General features: G+C 39.0%; 1 protein-coding gene across 1 annotated transcript; it reads left to right on the top strand.

Annotated features, from left to right (window-relative positions):
• The first annotated feature begins 6,694 nt into the window (after nucleotides 1-6,694).
• On the top strand, nucleotides 6,695-11,593 carry LOC110890533 (UDP-galactose/UDP-glucose transporter 5B). Its single transcript, XM_022138156.2, has 11 exons — nucleotides 6,695-7,062; nucleotides 8,123-8,236; nucleotides 8,395-8,487; nucleotides 8,601-8,666; nucleotides 8,749-8,847; nucleotides 8,959-9,038; nucleotides 9,767-9,879; nucleotides 10,003-10,091; nucleotides 10,981-11,067; nucleotides 11,157-11,225; nucleotides 11,299-11,593. Exons 1-11 carry the CDS (start codon nucleotides 6,946-6,948, stop codon nucleotides 11,416-11,418), a joined length of 1,047 nt encoding a protein of 348 aa, XP_021993848.1. The 5' UTR covers nucleotides 6,695-6,945; the 3' UTR covers nucleotides 11,419-11,593.
• The last annotated feature ends 9,109 nt before the right edge of the window (nucleotides 11,594-20,702 follow it).

Below are 20,702 nucleotides of genomic sequence, written 5' to 3'. Positions count from 1 at the left end.
GTTCGTATCAAAGTTAGCATATATGATCATACATACAAACATTCATTTCCTTTTATTTACACATTATTTGACTTCCATTAGTCACATTTTCGCATAAATGAGACACATATCAATAGTTATCTTATTCAAATCTCACGCAACTCGATTACCATCATACATAGCACACAAATCATCTAGTACATGACACACTAATTCTCTACTCTAACATTTGTGTTCAAAAGCCCATCCATTACATTCATACACTGTTGACTTTCAAAAGTCAACGATCTAACTTACATGTATACCTTCAAATTGTTATTCTTAATAAGGTAGACCATAGTAATAACATCGTCTGCATTTCATACTCATGTGGTGACGCACATACCGAACGATCACCTAGTTACATCCACATATAATCACATAGTAAATCCTACATATGCCAATTCTTCATGATCCTACCAATTGACCAACACATTCTAAATTAACCCATTTACATAACTCCACCTTCTTTACTCGCTAGTGAGTTCACATGCTTAATATTTAGTACATGATTATTTACTAGTTATGATCAAACACCTAATCCCACATACGGTGTGCATCACACCCTCAAAGCGTGTAGTACAATTTCTAATGCAAGTATCTTACCGTATCATCTTATCACACTAATTTCCCACTTGTAATCCATCTAAAACACATTCCTTTTGCAAACCTATTATCTATTACATCATTATCACATTCTACATATAATTATTCATTGCTAGCATACAAATTTCACTTATCATTTTCACCTAAGCATTTTATCGAACACTTGGTGGGCATACCACTTTCTAAGCATAATGTACAAGTGTTTTGAGCATGTTTTTCCCAACTTCATCTCATGAACCACCACATTCAAACAAGACCTCATAATCATCAATTTCACATCAAGTTTGTCTATCAAAATCTATCATATAATACCTTGCTCATCACAAAATCACAATATAACATCTACAATTTCTTCATGATCATCCTCTTCACATTCATGCAATGGGTTTCATTCTAATGTATCCAAATAACTAAAATTTAACCATGATTCAACTTCAACATATTAGCATTAACAAGTATTCATTCTAATTTCAACCAATTTCACGGATTAAACATAACCCACTTCATACAAGGTCACCAATCTAAGTTTTAGAACATAACTCATGATCCCCTTGTGTATGTGATCACTAATTCATGTTCAATCATAAGTTTGAGCTCCAATTTTCCTTCAATTTGAAGCTTCTTTATGAACTAGGGTTTGAACCCTTGTTCTTTCTTGCTCCTGGACATCGACACACACACACACACTGACACACACTATGTGTGTGTGGTGTTTTAATTTTATTTATTAAACTCTTGTTTCCTTTTTAACGGTTTTGGCCCCTCAAGTTTCGTTTGATAATAAATGAGAATAAAACTCTTATCTTGTTACTTATATTCATGTTACCACTAGGTTAATTTGTTCCTAGCTATTTTGTTTACGGTTTCACCTTTTACTAACGGTACTTTCACCCATTCCTTTTTATTAACTGGGTTTTAAATTACCAAACCCGTTTTTTGGGTGTTACATTTTGGTTGTATGACAATCTAGTGCTTATTATGAAATTTTGATTAATCTATAATAACACAAGTAGCGTTATGATGCTTTGAGCGATTTGTTCGTCCCGCCCCGATGTTTCCGCCATCGGTTGGGGTGTGACAGTTCGTTAGTTGTCCAATCGTGGTGAATATCCATTCTGTCCCATCTGACATGACAGGACCTTTATTCTTTACTAGGGCTGATTTGGCACAATGTCATTCGTTCCACCCCAGCGTCCCTTTGTACTTGTTGTCGGGTTATCCATGACTGTCCTTTGGAGTTTTTGCGACAAGATCTGACATCCAATGATTGGTGCCACGTAGTGTCCTTTCTTTAGTTGTCGCCAATATTCTTCCTGTCGTCATCAGTGGTGCCCCACGTCTGTCTCAAGGTTTGTCTCTCGTCTTTCTGGATCCTTCTGGATGACGAAGTTCCTGGAGTGGTATGGTCTCTTGCGTGCGCGCCCGCGCATGCTATTTGGGACCATACGCCTTCAAGTCCCTCAGTGCAATATGCTTCTAGACGAGGTTGTCGGATGGATGGAGCTCTGGACTTATAAGACATTCTCATAATAGGATCAATTCATGTATGCCTTTTATATTGTCACATGCAGAAAAGCGTACTCGAATGAGCCAAAACTCAGCGCATGGAACATGGCGTACTTATTCGAGCCAGAACAACGCATGGAAAATGGCAAACTCAGATGAGCCAGATTGGCGCATGGAAACATGGCGTACTCAGATGGCCAGGTCGGCGCATGGAAACATGGCGTACTCAGATGGGCCAGATTGGCGCATGAAAACATGGCATGCTTCGATGAGCCAGATCGACGCATGGAACAAGGCGTACTCAGGTGAGCCAGATCAGCGCATGGAACATGGCATAATCAGGTGAGCCAGATCGACGCGTGAGAGTGCCTTAGATTTCTTCTAAGTTACGTTTCTGCTAGGAGCATGGGCTTGTGGTAGGTGAGGTTGAGGCACCTGCCATGTCAGTCAGTGTGTCAGTCACTTTGTAGAGACGGCGTCAGGTCTGCAGGCCGCAGGCATGTGGTGGCCACTCGCTCGGAGAAAGCTTCCTTACGGTTTCTCCCGCCTGACGTATCAACTGACCATTAGAGGAAGGCTCCCCACTTGTCGGCACACTTTCCCATCGCATTAAATGCGATGGGTATAAATTTCGGAGGCCTCCCATACTTAGAGAAAATATTCAAACTTTCTCTCTTCAGATTCTCTTCTAATCTCTCCGAATTTCTTCTTCCACAATCTTAATATCGCCTCATAAATTACGAACTTTTCTTTATGTCAACTGCGTCAAAGCTAGAAGGTTCACACAAGGGGAAGAAGAGTAAAGAACCGCTATGGACCGATCAGGCGGTTATAAACTAGAAAAAGGACGAGTTCCAACAGATATGTCGGAATTTTCAATTTCTGACAATTTGGGAAGCGATGTCCCCCCCCCCTCCTGGGTTCTTGACTTTATATGATGCATTTTTTCAAGAAGGTAACTTTCGGTTACCCATAACAAAGTTTGTTGGTGATATTTTTACCCGTTTGGGCTCCATTTATAGCCGGAGGTTTGTGAAGGAGGGAGAAGGCTAGCTGGTCGGTCACCAGCTGTCCAATCATGGAGAATATTCATTATGTCCCCTCTGACATGACATGACCTTTATTCTGTACTAGGGCTGACTTGGCGCAATGTTATTCGTTCCACCTCAGCGTCCTTTAGTACTTGCTGTCGGGTTGTCCATGACTGTCCTTTGGAGATTCTGCGACAGGATCTGACATCCAATGGTTAGTGCCATGTAATGTCCTTTTCCTTAGTTGTCACAAATTGATGTGTGCGTGTATATACATGTTTTTACAATGAATTTTACACACGATTCGGTTTTAAATTTATAAAAATGATTTATACTTCAACATTAAAACACACACGAAAGGGCAAGTGTACCCCGTCATATATGTAGTAAAGTATCGGTAAGAACCAAGTATCGATCCAAGGATGCGGGCGGATGCAATAATACTAAACCTTCGTCATTAAATTACCGGTAAAAAGATAAGTGGATGATTTGTTTAAACTAAAATATGACTAAACATATAATTTTTAAAACATAAAAGACTCCAAATATGAAAATAGATAAATAGCCTTGCTTTATGAACAACTAGAACATGTTAACTAAGTCGGTTTTGCCACTAAAACACTTGATCAATTTTCCAATTTTTTAGAGACAATTAGTATCCCTTTCGGGAGTCCTAACATGACAACTCTTTGGAAAGTTAAAACGATAAACACACTTTAACCACCTAAAATTGTTCTTTAACGCCCTATTGATGAATGTCTGTGGAAATCCCTTAAAGATAAGCTAGTCATCCGTTAGGAGTTTTCTAACCTCACTTAATCAAGGAAAGCGACACCCATGAACACAATGCAACCACCGAGACAAGCATAAACTAGATTAAATCACAACCGAGTTCATTTTACAAATCTTGAACATAAATTCACCAAGAAAGCAATTTTGGCCTAAATTACTAACAAAGTTAACACTTATGTCAAGAATTCATAACAACACCATCTAACCCGTTAAGGTCCTTCCGTGAGGGAAAGCATTCTTGATTAATATTAATTACCCCTTATTAAACCACTAACCATTTCTAGTCTCATGGTGTAAACATTTTAAACAAGTTAAAAGTCTACTAATAAAGGATTAATTAAGCTTCTTTTTGCAAATATCTCAACTAACCACATACTAATCATCCAAGACAATTAACTATAATCAAGAATTCAATATCAATAAACAAGGTTGCAAACTAATCATCAAGGATTAACATAGAAAATGCTTAAGTGTCATTACAAACTTGATTAACATACTAATGGTTGTTTATGAAGCAAGAAATACTGGTGTTTTTTCCCGTGGGCTACAATAATACATAAAACATCAAACATCAACCAAAATTCTTGGATCATAACAAAATAATGGAAAGATTCAAGAATCAAACGATAAACAAGCACAAGATTGAAGGCCCGGATAGTAACGGAGCTTCTAGACACGATGATGGCTTGAATCCGGGCAAAATACGTATCCTCTGGAGCCTAAAATTCGCTTGATGAGCTCCCAAAAGTCCAGACTTGCGAACTGATTGCCCTCTACTATTTTTTATAACTTTTTTGATCGGCACGGTAGTGCCAATAAAGGGCACGGTCGTGCACTGTTCAGGAAATCTTGTGACGTTAGCAGATCTTGGACCGGTCTTCATGATTGGCACGGTCGTGCCAACCAATGCACGGTCGTGCGTCTCCGAGAAGCAGCCGGCACTGCCAACCGCACTGGCAGTGCTTTCGAGAACAAGAGACTGGTACGGTCGTTCCAGCCAACGCATGGTCGTTCGTTTCTGAAAATCGTCGGCACTGCCGATCGCACAGGCAGTGCATCTTCGAGCTTTGGCCTGGTCATCGGATTGGCACGGGCATGCCAAAAGCTGAGAATCTTCACAGAATCTTCGTAACTCTGCCGTCTCACCCGGAAAAATCTTCGTTTTCTTCATCTTCTTGTTTGGCACACTGTTTGAAGCCTATAAACAAAAACATACACGATTAAGTGTCTAATCCTCGGTTTTATGGCCGAAAATGTGTAAAATGGGGGAGTATCACCAATATTCTTCCTGTCGTCATCAGTGGTGCTCCATGTCTGTAACCTTGTTTGTCTTTCGTCTACTGGATCCTTCTGGATGACAAAGATCCTGGAGTGGTATGATCTCTTGCGTGCGTGCCCGTGCATGCTATTTGAGACCATACCCCTTCACCAACCCAAAAGGACCGAGAACATACTATCCCATTCGATACAATATTCAGTTTTCATTTTATATAATTTCCAGGTTTTAGGCTAGTCCGGTTTCACCCGATGCACACCCATAATCAATATCAATTTACATTGCATTTATGTATTTGTTTTCCCTGTCTTAGGTATTCAATGGAAAACTAGGATTGCATAGTGTTATACTGTTTTTGTAAATTTAAATTAGTTTAATTACGACTTGTAGTTTAGAAAGACTAATCACTAGTCAAACTCTCCTAGGTTAAATGATCTAAGATTGAATTTAGATGAGTTCAACCCCGACTTAACTTATTTACACACTAACACTAGCATAGTAACATGCTTTAATATTAATATTCTTTTTTCTTATTTTATTATTATTCACTAATGAGTGTTGTGTTATTTTTCAAATGTTAGTTTTCTTGTTTCTTATTTTTTTAATATTTTTTTTCATATTTATGAGTGATAATTTATCCCCAAACGTTTGAATATAACGAATGAAAGAATATTCTAGTGGTATTTAGATGACTTTGTTTATGAGATGTCGTTGAAGTATCGTTCGTGACAAAATGTCATGTACGAGCCAAAAGTTTTATCATGGCTGGTCTTTGGGCAATGAGTTTTCTCTGGAATTTTTAACGAGTTGGGTCACCAGTTAATATCTGCGATTGCATGGGTGACCTTTTACCTTTGAATTTACCGAGTGATTGGGCTCTGTTGGACGTGTTCAAAAGAAAAGAATGTAAATTTGTTATTTTAAACCTTCTAGAAAACAGATTACATACATCATCATCACACTCAGTAAATCCCACCAATAGCAAAGTTAAGGTAGAGTCCGAGGAGGGTAGATGTAGACAGCTTTACCTCTACCCCATAGCAATAGAGAGGCTGCTTCCAGTAAGACCCGAGGCTCGATTGTAGTTTTGTATCAAGCATTGGACCTAAGACACATAACACTCAAACAATCAGGACTGATTGGTGCATGTACCCCTTGTCTTTCAGCTATCAACATCACCACATGATGCACGATTAACCATTCGGCGTTTTTAACGTTATTTTCACGAAATTAGTAAAATAACGTTAAAGTTAGTACCATTTCACTTTTGCCCCTCCGAGCACCCCCTGAACGGCCACACATATATACATTATATGTGCACACCGCAGGACATAAAACAAATTACATAGACATTATTATTATTATTATTATTATTATTATTATTATTATTATTATTATTATTATTATTATAGGCATTTAATTATTGTTCTGGCAATAAAATAGGCGTAAGTCAGACGGAAAGGCGTGACTCCCATCATATTTCCACCCAAAAATATAAAAAAGTAGTTCACTTTCCCACAAACCATTTTTCAAATCGCCGGTCAATACCACCACACAAACCCTCACCGACGATCACCTCATTTTCACACACAACTCCAAACCCCCACCCACCATCCGACGTCGTTCCCGAACCTAGGGTTTTTCAACCACTCATTTTTTTGTATGTATTCAATTCTACTATAGATACACACATACTGCCGGTGAACGGCGGCGGTGATGGACGGTGGTGTTCCGGAGTCGGCGGCGGGAGATGGTAAGGAGAATAAGTGGTTGAAGGGGAGTTTTGCTGTCGTTGGAATCATGTCTACTCTTGTTATCTATGGTGTCTTGCAGGTATGTTTTAAGTTCTTGTTTTGTAATTTCTTAGATTAAGGTGGTTGGAGTGTATAATCCTACTGATTCGACGACATTAGAAGTATATATTGATTTTTACCCAATACTTTTGTCTGTAAATACCGTTTTGTTGAGTTTGGTGTAGGTGTTAGGGGAATTAGGGTTTGGAAACTTGAATGTTTTAATTTGAAGTTTAGAAGTGGTGTAATGATTTTAGTTTGGGTGATAGAATGTGTGTAAATTCTACCAGTGGATGGATCGGATCTTAGACCATGTGTAGTGGTACACCTGAATAATGCCCCACCCTGGGGGTTTTGCGCCATGTGGCAGCCCAGTCGGCGTTTTTCATAAATGGGTGTAGTGGGGACGTGGGACATTATGTTAAAAGGGGTTTAATAATAGAATTAAATAAAAAAATTATCAAAAAATGTTTTTGGACAAAAAACCATCAAAAAGGGTGATTGGTCAACACACAAGGGGCCATGGCGTTGTATATAAAACGCCTTTCAAAAATTTCCCTCAAAAACGCCCAGGGGGGCCGAAGTCGGGGCGTGGTTGGGTAAAAAAACGCCCAAGATTTGATCGACTACGCATGGTCTTACAGGTATGCTAAATCATGATATGGATATTAGGAAAGTTAGGGTTGAATGCAGTCGATTAAAAAATATAGCTAGCATTGCCTGAATTTGATGATTTCAAGTAATCAATTAGAATTGTCACAATGATTTGAATTTTGGCAATATGTAAAATTCCCCAATGGATGGATCATCTGGTATATCGAGCATTTTCTTTTTACCAGTCTCATTAATTAAATAGGATAATCTTCAACTGACAAAAGGGGTTTAATTTCATATAATTTTGGATGACTGACTGCAAGATTGCTGATATCAGTAGGTTGGAACCTAATGTATGTCTGTGTTTTTTAATTTCTCGAGGAATCATCAGGTTCGTTATGACCGAAAAACGTGAAATAAATAACCGTTGAAGTTGATTTAAAAAGGGTGTTTGTACCATATACATATGGTGCGCTAAATAATTATTTTTTAATCTTTATCTGCAGGAGAAGATCATGAGAGTTCCTTATGGGCCAAACCATGAATTTTTCAAACATTCGTTGTTTCTTGTTTTCTGTAATCGCATTTCCACCTCAGCAGTATCTGCAGTTTTTTTACTGGTATGTGTTTTTTCACCTTTTTAGTTAGCGGAACTTGATTTCACTATCATCTTTGATTAAATCAAAAGCAGATAATCAACTGTAATAAAACAGGCTGTAGGAAAATATTTGTAGTTTTTACGTACGTTTTATTATATCATGCTTTATATCTATTGCAGACAAGTAAAAGAGCGCTGGATCCTGTTGCTCCCATTTACAAATATGGTGTTGTATCAATTTCTAACATACTAACTACAACATGTCAATACGAGGTCAATATTCTTTATATTCCCAATACTTAGTGTTATTATTCCTATTATTTAATTGTTATTTATGCTTAGGATGAATTACTTAATGACATTCTTATCTTATGTTACATCTTCAGGCTCTTAAATACGTTAGCTTTCCTGTTCAGACCTTAGCCAAGTGTGCCAAAATGATACCAGTTATGGTAAGTTCAAAAAATAATTATGATTGGTTTTAGATTATATTTAAAAAAAAAAATTAAGTTTTAAATTATTTGTTTTGTGCAGATTTGGGGAACCTTGATTATGCAAAAGAAGTACAAAGGGCCAGATTATATTTTGGCTTTGCTAGTTACCCTTGGCTGTTCGTTATTTATTCTATTTCCGGTAAATAATTCACTTTGTCCTTTTCCGCAACTGGTGTAATTACACTTTTGCCATTTTGAAAAGGCTGAAAAAAAAAACGATAACGTATTTTGTTTCTTTTACAAATTTTAGGGGGCAAGTGAGTTAAGTTCTTTTCGCAAAGAAAGGGAAAGCACCGTTTGGGGCGTCTCTTTGATGATCGGTTATTTAGGGTATTTTACAGACTTGCAACTTATATATTTATGCCATTTGAGTCGTTGTCATCGTCATCATCATCATCATACTCAGTATATCCCACCAATAGCAAAGCTAAGGTAGGGTCTGAGGAGGGTAAGATGTAGACAGCCTTACCTCTACCTTGTAGGAATAGAGAGGCTGCTTCCAGTGAGACCCCCGACTCGAATTTATGCCATTTGAGTATATATATGAAAGCAAGTTTAATGTATTAAGTTTTAAAAAAAAAATACGGTGCTTGGACACGTTTTTCGAAGGATTTATTGGTAATTTGCTATTGCTACCCATTTTACTTGATTATTCAATTTTGATTACATGGAATCGAAACAATCAGAATCATATCAGTTTATTTAGACGCTAAACCAATTATTTCAACTTCTAATCACAGTAACCCCAGGCTCGAGGATCCTTTGAGGTCACGGGTTCGAAACCTGGTAACCCTAGGCTCTTCAGTTCCCCTCGAGTTGGCAGGGGTTTCTCCGCCAGGCAGCGTTGTCGGGTCGCTAGCTTGGGAAGTGAGTTCACTTCCGTGGTCGGGGGTACCATGCATCTACGCAGTAATTAGCTTAAAGTACTTAAACAGACACCTCCTAGGTTACATGTATAATCTTGATGGGTAGATTTGGTATAATAATATGTCGAAATATTATTTTTTTTGTGGAAACATTAGGATTAATTCCTCTTTTTTATTTTAATATTATTTCAGGTTTGATGGTTTCACTAGCACTTTTCAAGATAAATTATTTAAAGGATATGATATGGGAATATACAATCAAATTTTCTATACTACTCTTTGTTCTTGCATACTTAGTTTGACTGGTAAGTATCTTCAACTTAAAACCATTTGCTTCATTTTAGGAGCTGTAATTCTTAAAATTTTTAAATTTTGATTGTGTTTTTTAATAGATTATTTTGTTAAATGTTTTTTTTTGTTCTTGTTAGGCTTAATTTTGCAGGGCAATCTTCTCATGGCGATAGATTTTGTATCTCGACACAAAGATTGTTTCTTTGACATTGCATTGCTTTCAACTGTAAGTCTAAGTTTTTGAAATTCCAAATTCATATCAAATTACATGTTCGATTGGTTATTGAGTTAAATGCGAAATTACCATCTATCCCTGGATATAATAATCTGATCATGAAATTACTTGGTTATTTGATTAATACCTACGTAGCACGGATACGGGTACGGGACTGGGCCCTGGGGTACAGGGAACGACAAAACTCAAAAATACAAGATACGGGTACGGCAAGAAAAATAAAATTAAAAAATAAAACTATATTAAACAAAGTCCCAAAAATAAAAATATATTAAACTCCAAAAACACTACATCAACCATAGGTAATTAATTATCAATAATTAAAACGGTTTCAAATTCCGGTTCATCTAGCGAAAGATCGGCAACCTCCAAAAACCCAACATCTTCCATTGAATCAAAAGCATCTCCACCCACATCCCACATCTTTACATATATGTTTATAAAAGGCCGACGTAGCATATATAATTATAAAGGCTGGCCTTGCGTATTTGGAAGTTAAAAGAGTTAAAACCCTAAATATTTTAGGAAACGTCCTCGATACTCTGTTTTGGAAGTACCCAATATCGGGTACGGTTTTGTAGAAGTCCCCAATATCCGGGTACGTTTGGAAAACGTCCCCGAGCCGTCCCCTACGCGTTTCCGTCCCCGGGACGGGTACTCGATGCAATTTGCCGTCTCCGTGCTTCATAGATTAATACTCTTCAAGTTTCAATAATCATGTCAAGACCTTCAAGGGGCTGTGAGTTTTCTGGTGACGGGTTCTCGCAGTTGTAAAAACAAAATACAATAAATAATCTCGTATGTAAAGCCCATCCAAACAATTTCAACTTTCTAACTCAACTGGATACATTTTTTTTTTATCTTATTTGTTTAATGGCAGGTTGCAACGGCCAGTCAGTTCTTCATATCGTACACAATTCGCACATTTGGAGCTCTTACATTTGCCACCATAATGACCACTAGACAAGTAAATTTAACTTTTGATTATCTTCCTATATAACCAAATGTTAAGTTACTTATTTTCTATCTTTTTTTTTATTATTTTAAATTCTGTAGTTAGTGAGCATTTTGCTGTCATGTGTGTGGTTCGCTCATCCCCTTAGTTTGGAACAATTCCTTGGAGCCGTAAGCACCCGTTTACACCCTTTCTTCTCTTGTCTTTCAGTAAATATAGTTTTAATAATTCTTTTTCTTGCAGGTTATTGTGTTTGGATCGCTATATGCAAAGGTCTTCTTGAAAAGCAAACCCGAGAAACCATTACCCTCTTTACACAAGTCGGACGTGGAAGAAAATGTTCCACTAAAGGCGATCGCTTAATGCGAACTGATATTTATAAAAAAAGGATTTGATAAAAAGATTTAGACGCGTTTATGAATGGTTTATAGAATCCGCGGAATTTTGCATATGTTACCAGTGGAAGATTGGTTTATAACTAATTTACTTGATATTTGTAACGGCTTTTAGTTATAAAAATGGGGAGTTTTAACTTTCATTTTGTAAAAACCCCACTAAGGGTGGTCAGTAACTCGGTATCCATTCAGTGAAGTCATCTGGGAGTGGCAGTCACCGCTCGGTGATGGGATGCCAGCTTCATATCGGTGAGTGGGGAGTGGTGTTTGCGGTGACTTATCACTGATGCAGGAAGAAGAGGGAAGGAGGGGAGGGGGGGGGGGGTTTAATGGCGGATCCTAACCCCTTTCAACCAATCACAATTTTTTTTAAATTCTTTACCACTCTCTATGTGTTTGAACCATTGCAAAATGGGGAGTGGAATGGAGACTTGACATGACATGATATTATTAGCTAGAGAATAACTCAAACATACCCTAAGTGATTGAACGATACCCTTCACCATAAAGTTTGAACTGAGGCTTTATCTTGGTATTATTAGATGCTTCTTATTAGGCTATCTGTAATGGTACCACGTCTATATAACACCACGGTCTTCTACTTCTAAAAAACTCTGATTGTGCTAGCAACATATCTCTAAATTCTCTCCATTTTTTGTATAAATAAGAGTAAGTTACAAGTTTTGTCCTTTATGTTTACACTAAATTGCAGGCGCTGTCCTTTTTTCCAAAAGTTTACAGGCGGTGTCCTTAACCTTCCAAAAATCTTGCACGTTATGTCCTTTAAGCCAAATACAATTAGATTTTTTGGTTATTCTGGTCATGTGCCTTACATATGAGGTCATTTTTGTCATTTCATTATTCAGGGACTATTGTGTAAATAACATATGTCTAAGGACTATTATGTACAAAAATTAAAAACATTAAAACAAAACAATTTGTCTCATCCTAACCCTAACCACACAAACAATCGTTTCCTGAACCCTCTCCATTCTTCCAATTCTTACCAACGTCAACTTAAAACCCAAATTTCACACTAATTTACACTTTCATATCCAATCTTTCACCATAAAGCACCGACCTTTAGCGCCTAGATGTGTTGCGAATGGGGAAATCCGAGCCCCAATTGCCGATTAACCACCGTCAGAACCACCAGAATCAAAATGGGTCTTCGTTATTTTCTCAATGCTCGATGGGGTTTTCAAGATTTGCTCGATTTTTCAGTTTCAAGTGTGTTTTTATTTTGATTCTTGGTGTTGCGGTTTCTCTCTCCGCAATCTTTTCGGTCTTTCATTTGCATCACCGACAATCTGGGTTTGATGCTAGTGGTTTGATTAAGGATGGAGGATTTGATGATTGGGCATATGGGTTTGATTGTGGTTGGGTTTAATGATGTTGAGTAGTTGAATTAGGGTTTTTTGTTGGGGGTTCCTATTGATGATTTGCAAGATGAATTTAGGGTTTATGTAACAGGGTCGGAAGACGAAGGACGGCGGTAGAGAGGAGAGAGAGAGTGGGGGCGGTGGCAGATGATGATGTTGACAGTGACGGTGGTAGGTGGGGACGGTGGTGGCTGGTGGCACTGGCGGTGGTTAGGTAAGAGAGAGATATGGAGTGGGGTGGTGGATGGTGATTGCAGGGTGGGGATGGTGGTTGCGGTGGTGGATGGTGGCTGAGGTGGTGGTTGATGGTGGTTGATGGTGGTAAAGAGCTAGAGAGAGAGAGAGAGTTAGCTGTAGATAGAGAGAGAGAGTGGTGAATCTAATAATTGATTATATTTATGTATAAATAATAGTAATAATAATAATAGTATTTTTTAAAATATATTTTGTTTTAATTTATTAAATAATAATATTAAATATACAGGTAAAAAGACAAAAATAGCCTTTGGTGAACAGATTTAACCAAAAAAATTAACTGAGTTAGGGCCAAAGGAAATAACGTGTAAGATTTTGAAACATTAAGTACAAAACTTGACGACTTTTGCGCTAAAGGACAGCGCCTGTAATTTGATGTAAACATAAAGGACAAAACTTGTAATTACTCTATAAATAAAATGAATATTTCATTCATATTGTCAACCTAGGTGGGTACCCGTGCGATACGACGGAGAATACAACACTTAGATTGGTTTGGTTAAGTCATAATCGGTTATCAAAAAAAATATGGTTCGTTTATGCGTATGGTGTGTGGCAAAAATGAATTAACTAAACCAATTATACATAATATACAGTATGGCATCATAAATTTTCATGAGATTTCCTTTCCATTTAAAAAATTATATACCACAAACATAAAACAAAGTTGTTTTCTATTTCATAAAGTAAATTATTAGAAAATAAAAATAAAGTTGAGAGGTTGTGTTCGAGCATGTATCTTCTCCTTCATCATGTTATATATCCCAATTATGGTAGTCATATTAGACAACTATATAGTCAAAACAACATCATATCCATTAGACATCTATAGATCATGCTTAGTCATTTCAGCATAGAGTTTAGCCATTAAGTTGATTAGCATTAGCATTCATTAGATATATGGTAGATATATATTACAACCTCGAGGGATAGCAAAAAGAAAAACTGAGATTATAATCCAACCTTTCTTAGTTGAAAGTTTGAAAATATTAGCTTTTTTTATTATTTCGATTTTAGAAGTGTAGGTCTTGTAAATAAGCCCCAATATGAAGATTATGACATCACCAAAATTATGCCACTTAGTGCTATTAGTTTTAAGTTTTAACCTTGCTATAAAATAGTTTGGAGCTACAATCATTAGGTTTGTTAATTCGCAATTTCACGTACTCATAGCACTCTAGTTTAGTCCCACGTCTCTTAGTAGAACAAAGTCAAGTGAGAATTACTTCAATAATTGAAAGTCGCTTAGTAGAACAAAGTCAAGTGAGAGTTACTCTATAAGTGAAAGGCTAAGTCCCACATCATTACTCGTAGTAAAAGTTCAATGAAAAAATCTCATTCAACAATTTTATATGAGTATAGGTTCTGCATATTATTGGCAATTTACACAAAAATAACTGTTTTTGAGATGATCTTGGCCGTCCAAACTCGACGGTTAATTCTGAGGATAAATCCTGACCGTAATAACCCCCCCAAAATTTGGCTTTTTTAGGTGCTGCGGTTATTTGAGCTGAGCTTTTATCGCTGCATGTTTTTTCAGTTTTCAGACCATGTTCGACATCTTCGATAACTTCTTCGTGGAAGTTAGCTAACAAGATGTATATATATGTCCGTGTATGCTAGGAGAAGGTTCATTTGAGAAGAAATTTAATGTGAGAATAAAAAGAAGAAAGAGCATATTAGTAAAATACTATTTGATTTATAACTCATGTCATTAATTTTTAACTCTTTAATTAATTAGTCAACTAATCATTAATTATCCTACATATAATCTACAAAACCTACACATATCAAATTTTTTCTACATTTACTCTACACATTATAGAATTTTATCCTAAACAGTCGAAATTTATCCTACACACCTCAAAATATATCCTACACAACTCGTTATTTATCCTACACAACTAGTAATTTATTCTACACTTGAAATAGAGTTGTTTTTTTAATTTGGAAAAAGTATATATTTTGAAAATGAGTTACAAATTTAATTTAGTTAGTTATTAAAGTGGAAGAATACAAATTAATGATTTTTGTAAGTTTACCAATATACCCTTATATTAAAATTAAATGAAAATATTAAATGAAGTAAAATGAAGCATTCATATTGGTTGAAACTTCTTCTTTTCTCTTCTTACAAAAAAATTGTTCTCATTTGAACCCTCCACGTGTATGCTATGTATTACATCATTTTGAATAAAGGATACCAATGTAATGTAACACCCCGTGTTTTCGAATGTCAAAGTCAAAGTCAAAGTCCAAGTCAACTTTGACTTTCTTTGACTGTAAATAGTCTATTTTATATTTTATATTTTATTTGTATTATGTGGAGTAAGTGTTGTAATCAGAAAGAATCGAAGTAATCGAATGTTTTAAAGCGAACCGATTTACGACTGTGAATAGTAGGAAGTAACAATGCGATAAAGTTAACTAATCAGTAATCAAACCAATCTAACTAGCATCGAACTCGAAGTTCGAATTAAGTGAACTTTGGATGTTGTTATACGTGTGTGTGTGCCTTATGTGTTACCTGTGCGTGTTTACTTTATGTTTTGTGCTTTGTGTGGTGATCAATCGAAACTCGAAACTCAAACCGAATGCAATCGAAATCGAATTACGACAAATGGTAACGTTAGGATAGGGTGAATTATAGATGATTGTATGTTAGATATAGTAGTTGGGACTGAAAGTAATTTGAATAGGAAACTCTATCGTACTCGTATCGTCTTCAATTGAAATCGAAATATCGAAAATCGTCGCATCGAACACTCGAACCAGGCTGATATTCGATCAGGCTGTCAGCCGATCGAACAGCCCAGCCGATCGAACAGACTGTTCGATCGGGCAGGCTGTCCGATCGGGATGCCAGCCGATCGGCCAGCCCTTCCTCTTTTGGAGCCTACAAATAGGGCTGTCATTGTCACTCTTTACCACTTTTGGAAAGCTCTGACCAACCAGCCCGTGCTCCTCTTCTTTTCTCTGATTTCTTCCGATTCCGGTAAGTTTCCATCCTAAATCTTATACTTTCTTGATCAAAACATGCTCCTACACCTTTCTATCTTTCAATTTTTGATTTCTAACCATGAAATCACCAAGATCTAGACATTCTTGGGTGATGTCATCATGGTGTCATCATGGTGTTCTTCAAGAACACCATGTTTTGGCTTCAATCCACCATGAATACCTTGGATCTAACCGATTTCCACATAAACAAGCTAAGATCTACCGAAGATCTAAACATTCACACGATGTGAAGGATTGAAAGAAGGAATTCTGAAGGGGTATGGTCCCAGATCTCGCATCAGCATCGCCCCACCCCATCCTCCTTGTTACGAGTCACGGTTTGTTTCCTTGTGTAGGAGATCAACCGACAGGCGATCCAGCCAGCGATCCTCGAGAGGAAGGGATTAACCCTTCTTGGCGAGACCAGTGTGTTAACCCTGCCCGGTTAACCATTGTTTCATCATTGGCGCCCACCGCTACTCTTAAGCACTTTTTTGTACCATCCCTCTCCCTCTCAAAAGATCATGTCAGATCGCATACATAACACTACCGGGGATAATCTAAACCCCACCAACCCAGGGAATGCGGGGACCGCTCCCCCAGACCTAAATCCTGGCCACATCGGCACATCAACGCAAAGGGGTCCATCTCTAACGTTTGGACGTGACTTATCACAGTACGCATCTGTGATCCCTCCGGACATGGACCCTCACACCTGGTATGACCAGCAGGCAGCCCTGCTGGCCGCAACATATAACCGAGCTTGCGCTGAAGCGCAGATACAAGTCGGGCCTACCCCGGCACCACACACACCTGCGGGTCGTATTTTACAATATGACGGCAGGGCACCCTCACGTCCAGCCTCCAGAAGCAGGCGTGAAGACCGCGGGTCCTCTTACTGCGAGGTCCGCACAATAAATGAGGACGATTCCTCATATGGGTCTCGCACCAGAGGCCCAATACAAAGCCGCCTGGGCCCCCAAGGCGATAACAGGCAACAATCCACAGTCCACCGCGGTTCCGGCATCCAAAGCCGGCTGGGACCGCTGCCCCAATACAAAGGTTATGGCCGTACCGACCCGGACGACCATACATATTGCGGGGATTCACATGACACCAGCAGCAGAACGGGAGGACGCAACTATTCTCCTCCCACTCACCCCCGCAATACGTACCTCCGCGCTACAAAGCGCCCCGAGAACCAACTCTACAGGCCAAGGGCCGCGGCCGAAAACTTCAAATTCGGCCGAAGAATCGCACACGCCCATGTCACCACCACAAAATTCCCATTCAACATTGGGAAATACAACGGTTCGTCCGACCCGGACGATCACATGAACATTTTCATGGGCGCAGGGTGCAACGGCAGGTGGGACGAGCCCACCTGGTGTCATTTTTCCCACAGACCCTGACGGGTCTGGCCAGGGCTTGGTTCGATTCTTTGCCAGTAGGGTCACTGGCCTCATTTGAGGAACTACATGCAAAGTTCCTCGCACATTTCAGCCAGCAGCGACATCACGTACGAGATACGATGGACGTCATGAATATCTATCGATGGGACGACGAATCTCTCGAAGCATTCGTCGTCCGATACAATAAAGAATGCCTGGAGATAGGCGACGTTTCCGACCAAATGGCACGTAACCACTTCATCAAAGCCGTCAGAGATGAACAGATGGTTATGACTATCTCCGGCAAAGACGGCCTGCCGAAAAAATGGGAGGATGTCATGACCGCGGTCAAGACATACGCCCAGACTCAGCGGACACTTAAACCGCACCTCACAAAGGCGCCGCCCCAAGCGGGAGGTCAGACCTCCCGCTACGAACCCAAGCGCAACAATAAGCGCAACCGGGACGCAGGGAATCGCGGCAGCGATTCCAAACCGTACTTCCCGCGTACCAACCAGTTTGACGCTAGGGCAACAATTAACGCCTAACGGGATAACCGGGCGTCAAAGAAAGAGTCTCGGGACCGCAACTGGACCGAGATCACCAAGTCGCCGAGCGAAGTCCTCCTTACGGACGCGCAGACCCTGCGACCGGCCCAACCAATGAAGTCCAAGAAAAATCAAGATCTCACTCTCTATTGTGAGTATCATAAGGACTCGGGCCACACAACAAATAACTGCATCAGTCTCCGGCTAGAGATTGAGCGAGCCCTAAAGGAGGGGAAGCTGCAACACTTGTTGCCAGGTGGACACAAAGCCACTAAACGCATCACCCCCCATGGCGAGGGCACCTCCTCCGGGAAGAGGACCATGTATGTGGCCTCGACCCATATGATCAATGGAGGTAAAGGAAGGCCGCGCAAGGCGGCGAGAAGACCGGACAATGACTGGAAAGACGAGCAAGTCGTCTTCCCAAAAGTCCGAGGTGGTCCGCGCGACAGGCGCGCCGTCGTTATCACCGGCCAACAAGCTCATTACTGCACCGAGCGATTATTCATCGACCCGGGCAGTACTTCTGATATCATATACGAGCAATGCTTCAACCAGTTTGATCAGGAAGACAAAGATCGGTTGCAAGCAGTGGATTACCCGTTGGCCGGATTCGCAGGGAAACTGTCTTTCCCCTGGGCCAAATTACGTTTCCTGTGCGCCTTACCAGCGGAAGGCACACACAAACAGAAGAGGTAAACTTCATGGTTTTACCTCATACTTCCAAATATGACGTGCTCCTTGGGAGAGAATCCCAAGGTGATTTCAACATGATTACGTCCGTACCCCATTCTGCAATCGGTTTCCCAACCGAAACAGGGGTCACGATAATCTATGCACGTCGCGAAGTTATGACGTCGGACGAACTACGTCCGACCAAAATAGCAAGGCCAACCCCCAACAACCAACCAGAAAAATGGGTCCTCGACGCAAAGTACCCAGAGCAAAAGGTAACATTGGGCCACGCCTTGTCCCCCAACACCAAAGCTGTGACAACTCGAATTTCCAAGATTTCTATTTCGCATTTATTGCACGTTCATGTATTGTTTAGTTGTTTATTTGCAAAATTGATTGCTATGGAATTGTATATGTTTTGATTCAATGAAGTGTATTGTGTGTTTGTGCATGGTTATGTGTTAATTGTGATAGACTTGTCAAATATGTGAACTTGGTGGTGAAACTGTGAAATTGATGTGAGATGGTGTGCTTGTGTAAGATATAGTAATTCAGGGTGTGTAGAGTAATTAGTGAAAATTAAACTATACTTAACCCTAATCCCTTGTTCACTAATCATTTTCACAAAACCAAAGCACGTACTGTACTCTCTAATCTCCTAGCAATCATTATCACCATCATCATTGGCAAGCTTTTCATCACTTTCGATTCCGCATTTTCTCTAAGAATCAACACAAGGTAAATGATTATTGATTATTTGATTGCATCAATTCTTGATTCTTGTAATATGTGAAAACCCTAGCTCTCATATGATACTTCTGTGATTTTGATTTGATTCTGAATTATTGATGATGATGATTAGTTGTATGTTTGATAGATTGTTCTTATGATGATTGTTGTTGTTAAGTATCGGTTGATTGATATGATCTTGCACTGTGAAAATCATGAACTAGGGTTTGGAATGATCATTGAAACGTAACTGTTGTTGTAGAAACGTAACTGTTATGATCTTTGATTCTGTGCAATGATTGGAATTCACGTATTGTTATTGTTAGAGTTTTGTAACTCTAAACACTAGTCAGAGTTTTAATGAATGTTAATTGTCTGAGTTTTTGTGCATGATTGAGATGTCTGAGTTTATAAAATCAACATTGTCCGAATTATATGTACATGACCCTAGTCCGACTTTTTGTATGATGCACTTATGTCCGAGTTTATTACAAGGATTGTTGTCCGATCTTTTTGATACACAAACACAATGGTCCGAGTTTTACATTGTATATGGTTGTCCGAGTTTTAACCCCTTATGATGTCCGAGTTCTTGTCACATATGGTTGTCCGAGTATTGCTTGTAGTAGTGTCCGAATTTCACATCAAATGTTGTAGTCCGACCTTTTAAGGGGTTGTATGGTCCGAGCTTTTTAGAATGTTGTGTTGTCCGACTTTGTTAAGGAATAAGGGGAGGGGTCCGAGTTTTGAACCCCCTACCCCTGTCCGAGTTTCATGTCCCCCAACACATTGGTCCGAGTTTCATAAGGGGGTGGTTATTGTCCGAGTTTTGTGACTTGTTTCTCTTGTCCGAACTTTTAAGAAGGGCAAGGCCCTGTCTGACTTTGTGTATGGTTTATATGAAGCTTTGAGTTGCATGTTGGTTGATGTTGAATTTGTTAAGGTGTGTATACTACTGTGTTAAGCCACTAACTCTGTAGACTTGTTAAGTTTATTAACGCCGTTAATTGTACTAAGTATGCTAACATTGGCAGATAAGCTAATATCCATGTTAGACTAAACAGTGAAATCAATTTCGAGACGTATGAATTATGTGAATACGATTAACTGTTTACGTGATTTATGATTCTATATATATATAATCGCATGATACTGAATGCAACTGTATGATCCTGTATGTATGAGCATTCTATGTGATATCATCCCGTACACAATAAGCACACAGAACACAGTTGCTTGAATATCAATGACTTACAAACCCTAATCGGATGC

The sequence above is a fragment of the Helianthus annuus genome, chromosome 11 (genome assembly GCF_002127325.2).
Source record: "Helianthus annuus cultivar XRQ/B chromosome 11, HanXRQr2.0-SUNRISE, whole genome shotgun sequence".
Classification (NCBI taxonomy): domain Eukaryota; kingdom Viridiplantae; phylum Streptophyta; class Magnoliopsida; order Asterales; family Asteraceae; genus Helianthus; species Helianthus annuus.
Note: the sequence above shows the minus strand (reverse complement) of the source record. Positions and strands in the feature narration are given on the sequence as shown.

Bases quoted from the DNA above. Each gene is read 5' to 3' on its own strand.
- LOC110890533 (XM_022138156.2), top strand. From the start codon at position 6,946: ATGGACGGTGGTGTTCCGGAGTCGGCGGCGGGAGATGGTAAGGAGAAT. The intron at 8,848-8,958 runs GTAAATAATTCA...TACAAATTTTAG, and splicing joins CGTTATTTATTCTATTTCCG to GGGGCAAGTGAGTTAAGTTC. The intron at 9,039-9,766 runs GTATTTTACAGA...ATATTATTTCAG, and splicing joins TTGATGATCGGTTATTTAGG to GTTTGATGGTTTCACTAGCA.